Here is a 12,150-nt window from a genome sequence, read left to right as displayed (position 1 = left end):
AACAACATAATCAAAAAGTGGTATCTAAATGTGGTCCCTCCCTATGGATCAGGAGGCTTCCCTAAAGCAAGCAAAACCAGCTGTGTCTGGACTATCAGAATAGAGAAATATTGTTTATATTGTGGAATTCATAAATAAACACCCTTATCTGTAGCAGTCCATATCTCATTTTGCCTTCCTGTACAACTGTGTAATTGAGAAATAATTAAAGGAGGCAAGCACTGGTAGGGAAAGAGGAAAAAGCCATTTCTGGAATGAAGCAATCATATTCATATTCATTTACACCGTCTCCATACTGAAAGCTATACAATATTCTATTAAAAATTTTAAATGATCATCATAATTACATTCTGCCCCATATATTTCAAAGTCAATCTCATATAGGGATTATCCAGCCAGAGAACTAAATAGCGTTTTTAAAAATGACAGTACTTCATACGCATCCTTGGAGAAACGTGGGCTCTTCATGTAACATGAAGTATAGGAAGAATCTATTCCAGCCAGAAACCGAATAACATCTTCCTTCAGCTGTGATATTTCTACCAGACAATTCCTATGGCTCCTTAAGAGTCTGCCTGTGATGGTTGGTTCTGAAGGGAGTTGGTAATGCTTGAGAAGGATAGTGGACTTTTATAAGGTGAAGTGGGCTAAGGAATTATGAACCAGGAGGAATACTGCTGATGAATCATATTGTAGAGATGGAAGGTACCCTGAGGATCATCTAGTCCAACCCCCTGTGGGATCGAACCTGTGACCTTGGCATTATCAGCAGCATGCTCTACCCAACTGAGCTATCAGGAAGATGGGAAGTGTGACAAAGCTGTAGGTTCCAAATACTGCTGCTTTTAGCTAGCCTGGCAACAGCCCTAGCCAGTAGTAGTCACCCACCAGGGCCAGACCAACACATTTTTGATGCCTAAGGCAGCAAATCAAGTTGCATAGTGCTGTAGAATGTGAACAGAATTGGCTTTAAAAGAACATTTTCTTTCATATCAGTAGATAGAGCAAACACAATCTGCTATACTATGCTGATAGCCTTCTTTTCCCATAGCACCAAATATATGGGCCCCAGCTGAGTAGTAGAGCATCTGCTTTGCATACAGAAGGTTGTAGTTTCAATCTCTGGCATCTTCAAGGTACGGCTGGAAGCATCCTCTGCCTGGAAGCCTGGGAGCTCAGTGTAGACCAGGCATCCCCAAACTGCGGCCCTCCAGATGTTTTCGTCTACAACTCCCATGATCCCTAGCTAACAGGACCAGTGGTCAGGGATGATGGGAATTGTAGTCCAAAACATCTGGAGGGCTGAAGTTTGGGAATGCCTGGTGTAGACAATGCTGAGCTGGTTGAACAAATGGTTTGAGCTGGTGGAAGATAGCTCCCTATGCTCCCCGAAACCCAGCAAACTGAAGTGGGATCAGAGATTAGTATTTGCTGTTAGATACATGATATGCTCTGGATCTGCACGTGATTTGCCCACCATCTTTATTATTATTTTTGCTGCAGTTATCCGTGAGAAATGAACTTGTGCAGCTAGACCTGGGGTGGGGGGATACCCTGAAGGGTTGACCGAGGAGGGGGAAATCTGCTGCTGCTGCTGCTGCTGAGGTGGCTGTTTCACTGTATCCAATAGAAGGGCTGATCCTGCCATCCACATGGCATATGAAATGATGTGACTGAGAGAACTATGTAGGTCTCCCCCACGCATTTTGGTGTCAGGAGGCAAACTAGGTCATGATGATGCAACTCCTAAGGTGAATTTGTCTGCCTTGCAGAATTCAAATCAAGGATGTCTTGAATGAATCTTTATTTCAGAGATGCCTATCATGGAGAAAGGAATGTTTTTTTAAAGGATTCTGATTTTACCATGCACACACTAGTGTTTTGACCACTAGCTCTACCGTGAAGGTAGGAATTGATCACCTCTCCCCCCTTGGCTATGCAGAATAAAGGTGAAATCTACTATTTATTTACTGCTATAGGAAGTTTGTAAATTCCTACTGCTTAAGTGAGGAGAAGCAGGTGCATATTTTCTATGGGAATATATTTTTGCATGCACCCCAATTTTGAGTGGCGAGAGACTCCAGGGATTCCAGTGCATACCCAGGGTTCAGTTTTCTTGGAACAAAGGTCAATGGAGACTGTAGTGTCTTTTTGAAATCCTGTTTCTCCAGCTTCTAGCATCAACCAAAAACTCTTTGTCCAGGGCAGCTGTCTGCCAGCTCGACCTGGTACGCAGGCTGAGACCCTACCTGCCCACAGACTGTCTTGCCAGAGTGGTGCATGCTCTGGTTATCTCCTACTTGGACTACTGCTATGCGCTCTACGTGGGGCTACCTTTGAAGGTGACACAAACTACAACTAATCCAGAATGTGGCAGCTAGACTGGTGAATGGGAGTAGCCTCCAAGATCACATAACACAGGTCCTGACAGACCTACATTGGCTCCCAGTACATTTCCGAGCAGGTGACCCAGGCGGCGCTGTGGGTTAAACCACAGAGTCTAGGGCTTGCAGATCAGAAGGTCGGTGGTTCGAATCTCTGCAACGGGGTGAGCTCCCGTTGCTCGGTCCCAGCTCCTGCCCACCTAGCAGTTCGAAAGCACATCAAAAGTGCAAGTAGATAAATAGGGACTGCTCCAGTGGAAAGGTAAACGGCGTTTCTGTGCACTGCTCTGGTTTGCCAGAAACAGCTTTGTCATGCTGGCCACATGACCCGGAAGCTGTCTGCGGACAAACGGCGGCTCCCTTGGCCTATAGAGCGAGATGAGCGCCGCAACCCCAGAGTCGGACACGACTGGACCTGATGGTCAGGGGCCCTTTACCTTTTACATTTCCGAGCACAATTCAAAGTGTTGGTGCTGACCTTTCAAGCCCTAAATGGCCTTCGCCCAGTATACCTGAAGGAGCGTCTCCACCCCCATCATTCATCCTGGACATTGAGGTCCAGCGCTGAGGGCCTTCTGGCGGTTCCCTCACTGCGAGAGGTGAGGTTACAGGGAACCAGGCCTTCTTGGTAGTGGAACCTGCTCTATGGAATGTATATACAAAGAATAAATAACAGCGATTGAACTGTGCCCTCCTCCGTTGCAGTGGATTTGCATTCACAAAATGAATGCCTGTGCCCTAAATGTTTTAAATCCCAGAAGAGATGTGGCAAGAGTGGGAAGGAAAGCTGTTCGCTGTAAGAGAGCCCGAACCTTCTCCTCACCATCTCTCTCTCTCTCTCTCTCTCTCACACACACACACACACACATAGAGACACACACCTCTCGTTAATATAATAAGCCTAAGGTATGTAAACTTCTAGCCTTTGTGCTGCCTCTTTAGCCTGGATTCTTTTCCGTTGAGGGCAGGAACAAAACACATCTTCAGGAAGGCAAAATGGGACAAGCAGGTTAATGATGAGACAGGTGGAAGAAAACTCAGCTGGAAAGGGAAAAGACGAATGTCAGCCTCTCCTTTTGCCTCCCCCTGAAAATTATTCTCTCCCCCCCCCTTCACCTTCCTCTCTGGAGAGCCATTTGTTTCCATCTTACCCATCATTGTCTCAATGATCTGGACTGTAGCGAGCGACTTGGAGCTTCGCAGCCTTTGGATCCCAAGAGCCGAGCAACCCCGCCCGAGGACCTATTGATCTGTGACTAAAGAGCAGAGCCCTTTCTGGGCTGGAGTTTGCCGCTCAGGGACCGGCTGGCAGAGAGGCACTCCCAGACAGAAACTGCCGAAAGAATGTAGAGGGAAGGCGGTTGGTGTTATGGGGAAAGGTGGTGGTGCTAAGTAGTTAGAGCACCCCAGGTTCGATGCCCGGTGTCTCCGGGCAGTGCTGGGGAAAGAGCCCTGTCTGGAGAGCCGTGGGCAGCCGGTGTCGACGATGCTGAGCAGAGCTGGATCAATAGTCTGAGGCAGCTTCCGATGTTTCTATGGGAAACAGCACGTGGTGAAGGAGGGGACCCTCAGGAAAGAGGCTGCCAAAAAAGTGAGGTGGACAGTAAAACAATGAGAGGGAAATGAGCAGGAGGAGAGAGAGTACTGTGTGTGTGTGTGTGTGTGTGTGTGTGTGTGTGTGTGTGTGAGTGAGTGAGAGAGAGAGAGAGGGGGAGAGAGAGAGAAGACTGTGTGTGCATGCATGTGTATGAGTGAGTGAGAGAGAGAGAGGAGGGGGGCTGTGGATGAGAAAGGGTTTCTCTCTCTCTCTTCCTCTCTCTCTCTCAGAGCTCAGTTAATCCTGCTGTCAGTTGGCGTTAAAGCAACGATCTAAGCGCTGGATTCCAGGAGAAAGAGACACACGGCAGTATAGAAGGAAGTGAGGACCGAAAGGGGAGAGAGGAAAAGGAAAAAGAAAGGAAGGAAGGAAAAAATCCAGAAGGGGGGAACTACCAAATCTATGCTTGGACCTGGGCTTCTTTCTCGCCAATGCAAAAGGGAATATGCAGCACATTTTTGCCTTCTTCTGCACCAGTTTCCTAGGGGCAGTGTTGGGGGTCAATTTCCCCAGCAACATCCAGATAGGTGAGTGTGAAAAGGTTGCCCATTCTGTAGCGAACCCATTTTCCTGGATGGCTGTGTGTGTGTGTGTGTTTGTGCTTGATCTAGCCCATCCACCGCCTCCACTCGCAAAGAAAGAATGGGGGTCTGGCCCATGCATGGGGTGGATTTGCTGTAGAATTGGGGGATCGAAAAAAATATATAGATGTTTATATGGGATGTATCTCTCCTTTTTTGTGGGTGGAGGACATGCCTGCACATGCCTGCTTCCGAAATGGAGGAAGCAAACAATTTCTCTCTCCTCCTAAATCTGGGACTCGGCATTTCGTTTGGGGAAGGGGAGTCCGGGGCGGGGGGAACCCCACTTTGCATTCTTTTGCCATCCTTTTGTTTGGGGGAAGTGGGGGATGGTTTCTACTGTCCGTAAGTAAAGAGATAACCTCGGGGAGAAACCAGTCTTTGTTGTTGCGCTGAAACAAAAGCAGAACCACGCCAAGAAGGTGTTGCACTCCGGCTCCTTCCATTCCATGCATCCGCTTGTCCCCCCCCCCCCGCCTTTCACCTTCCCCAAGCATCAGCGATACACCTTTCATTCATTTGCGCCCCCCCCCCCCAATTCAGTCACTAGGCAGCTTCTCTCCCCTCACCCCAAATACATAATTGATAGTATTTGCTTCGGAGAACGGTCTCCCTCCTCGCCTTTATGTCTCTTTGCAATGCCAATTCCTGGCTCGCCCTCGCAGTAAGGGGCGGTGGGGGGGGGGGAACTCATGGGATAGCCTCACTTGCAGGATTGGCGCTTTTATTGCAGTTTTAACGTTCCCTCGCCGGCATCCCTCCTTTCCCAGATTTCTTCGGGGGAACACAAAACGAACCTGCAAAATTAGCAGGCTGCCATTTCTAGCCCCCTGCAGCTTGGCAACAACAGGCACCGAAGTGTGGGTTTAGTGTTTTTATTTATTTGTTTGTTTTCCTGGTGCAAAAACAAGCCTTTCCCCGAAAAAAACACACACCCAGAAATCGTGCACGCTGCTGAACGTGCAGAAAGTATCCTGCTATTTTTTCCCTTAGAGTCTACGCTTCCTGCTTTTGCTTTCTTGCTTTGCTCAATTGAAGTGTGAGAGCGATGAATAATATTGACGACGGGGTGATCATCCTTATGATGCTCTGTTCCATCCTGCCACTGACTCTTGTCTCTGCCTCATTTGCACATCTGCACCTTAGGGATGTCACACTCGATTTGCATTGCTGTCAAAACTCAAATGGACCCCCTAAGTGCCGAAACCGGATTCAGAGGTCTAATTGCACATTTAGCTACAATTAAGCCACTGTCAGCAGCACGCTTGGAGCCATTTGGGCAGTTACGCACTCTACCCTGCGTTTCTAAGATGGGAAACGAAATAAATTCAGTAAGAAGCAGACCTTGTGGCACCCACGTTTATGGGAGGTCTTCTTGTTACCTGAATACAGCCCTTGGTACAGATAGCACCCCTCGTGATACAGTGTGGCTTAATTCATTTGCAAGTGTTATTTGGCCACTCCCCAGGCCCCATTGTCCAAAGACAGTTGCTGCTTGGATAGTATTCGTTTTCCTTTGTTCATTTCCTCTTAGTTCTCCAACAACTTGTTGAGTAAACATCTGCTCTGTGTGGGCAAATGTAGCAGATTCAGATCTGGTGTAAAGGGGATGGGGGGAAGGAGTCTCCCTTGGATGAAAAGGGGGTGGAGATGCTCAATCCTGTATTTGACCAGCTCCATTTTAACCCTTACAGGAAATGAAGCCCACGGAAATGACACCCCCCCCCACACACACACCATTCTCCATAGCCCTGATTCACTCTTTGTTTACGATCATATTTGGGATCTGGTGGTGTGTTTTGTGTTTGCGTGATGGTCAGACTGCACAGGATCCTGAAAGATCATGCCCAGGTGCATTTGTCAGTCTTTAAGGCGCAAGAGGATCATTTGTTCTTTTTGCTAGCAGACACTGTCTGACATGGCTACCTTTCTGGAAACGTGTCTGGAGAAAAGTTTTTGCCACTCTACTAGCAAAGTGGTGTCCTAGAATGCCTACATGCTGAAGTGTGGTCATAATAATGCCATTGTCACTTAATGTTTCACTGCTGATTAGTTTCCAACCTCTCTTCTGTTTTTCTCCAGGGGGATTATTTCCTACTCAACAATCCCAGGAACATGCCGCTTTTATGTTTGCACTGTCTCAGTTCACAGAGCCCCCCAAGCTGGCTCCTCAGATTGACATTGTGAATATTAGTGACAGCTTTGAAATGACCTACACCTGTAAGTAGTGGCTCTCTGTACAAGCCCCCCACCCCTCTCATCTTTTTTCTGCCTTTCCCATCTAGTTCACCATTGCAGAGGCTGTTGCTTTAAAATTAAAACACTTTATCAAGGTCTGTATGATGAGATCTCTAACAGAGTTCCACTCCCCAAGTTATGATTATTCTTCTTCCTTCTCCTTCTCCATCTCTTTCTCCGATTGTTTCCACCATTCCTCTCTTTGTTCCCCCACCCATCATCACGGATTTGTCGTAACCCAAATGTGTGATATATACAGAACAGAAAAGGAATTATTTCATGTACTGTATTTTGATAGCTATAACTTAATCACGCAACATTATTTTCTTTTTTTGAAGTTATCTGGCATTGGCTGGAAGTGCAGTCAAAGGTCAGATCGAAAGTTAGCAATGCAACCAACAATGAAAGCAAGGTGAGAGGTCTGAGCTGAAGCAGTTATTCTTAGACTTTTAACCAGAGCTGTTAAAAGGTTTCTCAGTTTAATAGTTTTTTTTAAAAAATGCAGAGCTTTTCATAGGAGGTTTGGTGGGACATCTCCCCAGAAATCAGCATGGTGGAGGACTTCATATGATATTAGCAGGGCGGAAGCCAAAACAAGCTGATTAGCCATGAAGAGGCATAAAAGAAACACAGAAAACAAAGCCTTCTCCATTAAAATGGAATTGCTGTCAGATTTTGGTCTTTGTAAATATATGCTGCTATGTTCACAAAAAGGGGTTGATTCGGTATTACAAGAATTCTTTAGCTCAGTTATCTGCTGTCGGTTACACATCTGTGAGACCCCGTTTTTAAAATAAATGGAGCCACCCAACAAATTTGGTCTGATGTAGAAGCCTTTACCTTGCCCTTGACATGAATAATCCCAAGGCTCCCTTCCACCAGCCAGACTAGAATCATTATTATGTTTAGAGTTGTAGTTTTGGCATGTTGTTAGTAAAGGATCGTGTGTGTAGAAAGTCAGAATACTTCCATCTCTGATTCCTGCTGTGCTGTTCCAATTCTAATTTCCAAATGGTGGATTTAGACTGTGGCTATTATAAATAGCAGAACACAAAGGACTCAGAGAGGTGTGGCATCAAGGTGAGAAGATGAATCAGAATATAGATCCAGAACAGATATAATTCTGTTGAATGGATGGAGGCTACGCTATATTGATGGGTTGAATGGAGGATTTGATTTACTGGATGCAGAAAACCCCTGAATAGCATCAATACTAGACAAACTCAGAGGAATGTGCTGCTGTTGGAAAGCTGATAATGACTTGGACAATTAACTACAAATATTAAGCAGGATACAGTATTTTATCTCTGATGACAAGAGTCTGACAAAACCAGCTCTGCGGTTTGCCAATTTCATGTCTCTAGTTGCTCTTAGTTAATCCACACAGAATTGAGTTCATGCTTACAATGGAAACTGCAAGCAAACAATCTCCCACTCCCCACCGGTCCCAATGGAACAACACTTTTGGTCTATCTTATGTTGGAGATCAGCTTTTTGTAAAACACTGTGTCCTAATGGCAATTGCATCCAATTGCAATCCTATTTGATTGCAGTTGCAATTAATTATCAGTGTTTTAATAAATCAGAATCTTCCATCATTTTGTTCTCTGCAGATTGTAGGCAAGCTGTGCTTTCAGTGACAAAGCTAGTCATGGAGTACTACACCTGTGCTTCTTAAAAATTGTACTAAAAATGGTCCTCCTCTCTTATATCGCTTTTCTTATAACCACTGATTGTGTTGGAGAAACTCACAATTATTCATTTTCAGCATTTATATGAGCGCTGATTGCTTTGGTGGGCTCTTTCTATTCATAATGTGATGTAAATATTCTTATAAAGATTGTTTGTTTCCATGGAGATGCACAACACGCTCTTGGTTGCGTTTGGGCTCTTCATGTGCTACCTTTGTCCTCAGATGCCCTGCCACTGATATTTTCAGCTATTCGTAAAGTAGGTGGTTCTTCTGATAAAGTTATTGCATGTGCCTTAGGACAGAATTGGCAGTGATACAATCAAAACGGTGTGTGTATTCCCCATTAGTTCTTGTAAGACTAATGTGGGGGTGAGCAGCACTTGCAGAGATAAATTGGTAGGTTAGAAAGGAGCCTCTAACCCTTTCACCACCTGTAAGTTATCCCCTGAAAATACGAGGGCATCCCCAATCCCCTCAAAGCTGGACTCAGCAGTGAGCCTGTCTTGGAAGGCAAAATAGCTTCTCGGGGCCATTTTCAGAATTGAGGGAATAGAAGGGGTTAAAATCTTACAACCCTCCCTTTTGGTCTCTAACCTTTTTGTGAAAGTGCTTCTCCTGCTCCTTCACTCCCACAGTGGGTTTGGGAACCACAAGGCAAAATCTGGAGGGCAGAAACTAGTTAATTGTCAGAAACAACTATTGCTATTGGATCTGTTCTTGCACAAATGGTTAAGAGCCCGATGGTGGTAGCTGGCAATCATTACTGTAAAGTGGAAGTTTAGAATCAGCATGATAAGCAAGAATCTAAAAGTGTGTTTGTTTGTGTGTGTTTCTTGAGGCCCGTGGCACCAAAATGGAGTTTTTATTTATTTAATGTGATTTCTAAGCCATGCTTCATCTTAGAGATCCCAGGGTACTTTACTATACAAATAAAGAACATTAAACATTAAAATATAAAGACTTTAAACCAAACTCAAGCCATTCCATTTAAAACAGTTATCTTGAAGCATCTTGTGAAAATGTATTTCCTTTGTCCACATGTTGCAAGGAAAAAACCCCAACCACCAGTGGTGCACAATGTAAAAAGTCACCCACTGCCATCTAGCAGGTAATATTGAAATAGAACTTGGAGTCACATACAGTGGAACTGAGACCTGGTACTGAGAGGCAATAAGCCATATGCAATGACAGACTGTTGCATGGTTGCCATGGCATCATCTTTGGTGATATAAAGCAATAATAAGCAGGCTATATCTGATGCATCTTGGGTGTTTCTGCAACAATATTGACTGCTACCTCCTAGGAAATGTTTGAAATTAAATTGTTATAGAAAGCATTTGTCTTCTTCTTGACATTAAAGCAAGACCACTGCAATTTAAAAGGTTAAAACCCCCATGATAAATAGAAATATACAGCAATGTTGCTTTCATGCATTTTTCCTTAAACAATGCAGGCTTATGAAAATTTACTGGGTACCTTTCAACAGTTGCATTAATGTTGGCCCTTAAAAAAAAGTCTGTTATGGTGAGCACATTCTTTGTTTATGTTATAGACCCCTTTTAAGGGGGGCTGCTCAGAAGGAAAACAAGTTAAAAGGCACATCTTTACTTCTGCTAATATCTGTATTTTAGAGAAAAGTTGCATGCTTCTCTAGGGAAAGACCTATCACCAAAAGCCATATCACCACCCAACTCTCCATAACAATTTTGTCTCATTGTGTTGTGAAACAAAAAACACCCAACTAGATTAATGAACTGTGGTTTCGTTTTGGGTTTTGGGTTTTTTTTTAACATTAGAAATAGTAAGAATTCAGCTGTGGAAAACACCACATTTGAACATGCCAGCCACGGCAGACCTAATCCCCAAACAATCAAAATGGAGGGGCATCATGGTAGATAGTAAATGAAACAGTAAATGAAAAAATAAAACCTATGGGAAATGGCAGTATGTGAAAATGTAGGATGTGGGCAAGTTAGATTTAGCTTGTAAGAGCAGGAGTAGCAAAACCAGAGCACTTAGCTTTTCTGTTGCATCTATAAGAGTTAGACATGGGAAATGGAATTGGTTTTCATTCCCTCCATTTCCAGTGCTCAGTCTCTTTCTGCCATGCTTTTTGAAGCAGCACAACATATGCTCTAGAGGAAGGTATCATCAGGGTAGGTGAAACTGTGTTTACAAATGGGTGGGTGAGAATCTATAGAAAGAAAGAAAAAACAAGGTGAGACCATACAAACAGCCCAGTGAGGACCGAGTGTGCTCAGTACCCATGGAATCACAGAACTGTAGAGTTGGAAGGGACTATGAGGGTCCTCTAGTTCAACCCCCTGCAATGCAGGATTATTTTGCTCAAGGTGGAGCTTGAACCCACAACCCTGAGATTAAGGATCTCATGCTCTACCAACTGAGCTATCCCAGAAGCATCATGCTGACTAACTGTTGCCATTGGTGGTGGTAAAATGGCACGAAGTAGAATGGAATTGGTGGCACTTGACTGCAGGCCTCGCTGGAACACTTGACTGCAGGCCTCGCTTGCAGAGCATAATGTTCATGCTGTTGGTAGCCAGAATGCTATTCCACAATGTATTGGACTCAAGTCACTTACAGGTATTCATCCACCAACCTGTTATGGCTCACACATACCATTTCTAGCAGGATGTACCAGGTACCTGATACTCTTTGTTGTCTTGGTCTGTAATGAAAAAAATGCATTCATACATAGTAATTATTATTCTGTGGTTAGGAATGCTCTTTTAAGCCTTCCGATGAAGAGAGCTAGGGGAGATCTTACTGGTTTCCAGCAAGATCTCACCAAAATCACACCAGATCTTTTGCGATTTTGATAAGATCTCACTCCAGATTGAAGCCAGTGGCACTTCTCCACCACCAGCAGAGGCAGTGAGGCAGGTGGGGTACCCCGTGGAGGTGCCACCTTGGGCGCTTCCGCCACCTGAGGCAGCAGCCTTGTCTAATGGTTGGACTGTCCCTGATACTGAGCTGCACTTGGCAATAGCAACCATAATCCAGAAATCTGTCTGTAAATGCATCATCCACTGTGGCATGCCACTTCGGATGATGCAGATGATAGTACAGGTACTTGTGGTGTTGTTTCTGTTGTTTTTACTGAATGAACACCCAAGTATATTTACATAGAAAAATGTATGCAAATTGCATGAAGCTAATTGTGTTGTTGTTTGACTCTTCATGACCCCATGGACCATAGCACGCCAGGCACTCCTGTCTCCGCTAATTGTGTAAAAGAACAAAAAACCCCAACTTTATTGGCAAGAGAAAGACTTATATACACCCACAAAATATAAGGAGCATTGCTATCTTGTACCTTTTATCAGCCGAAAGGAAATTGATCAGGATGAGTGGAGGGGTTGTTACTTTTTGGATCACTGATTTTGGTCACAACTTAATATTAACAAAAGGAAACGTATCATCCTACCCAGACTTTGGCATCAGCTGGGGTAGTACCATCATTTATTAAAAACGTAAGAGTCAGACATGACTACGTAAATGACTAAACAACAACAAGATGAGCCCTACTGGATCAGGCCAATGGCCCTTTGGGTCCAGCCTCCTGTTCTCACAGTAACCAACCAGATGCCTGCAGGAAACTTACAAGCAGGACTTCAGCACAACGGCATTCAGAAA

At 44.6% G+C, this 12,150-nt stretch overlaps 1 protein-coding gene across 2 annotated transcripts in view; it reads left to right on the top strand.

Moving 5' to 3' along the window:
* The first annotated feature begins 4,212 nt into the window (after window positions 1–4,212).
* Window positions 4,213–12,150, top strand: part of GRIA1 (glutamate ionotropic receptor AMPA type subunit 1) — a 205,981-nt gene continuing 198,043 nt past the window's right edge. For both annotated transcript variants that reach the window (XM_035105716.2, XM_035105717.2), the window contains exons 1-2: window positions 4,213–4,508; window positions 6,645–6,782. In XM_035105716.2, coding sequence (XP_034961607.1) covers window positions 4,427–4,508; window positions 6,645–6,782 — 220 coding nt within the window. In that variant the 5' untranslated portion in view covers window positions 4,213–4,426. The remainder of the gene's footprint in view (window positions 4,509–6,644; window positions 6,783–12,150) is intronic.

Source organism: Zootoca vivipara, chromosome 2 (genome assembly GCF_963506605.1).
Source record: "Zootoca vivipara chromosome 2, rZooViv1.1, whole genome shotgun sequence".
NCBI lineage: Eukaryota > Metazoa > Chordata > Lepidosauria > Squamata > Lacertidae > Zootoca > Zootoca vivipara.
Note: the sequence above shows the minus strand (reverse complement) of the source record. Positions and strands in the feature narration are given on the sequence as shown.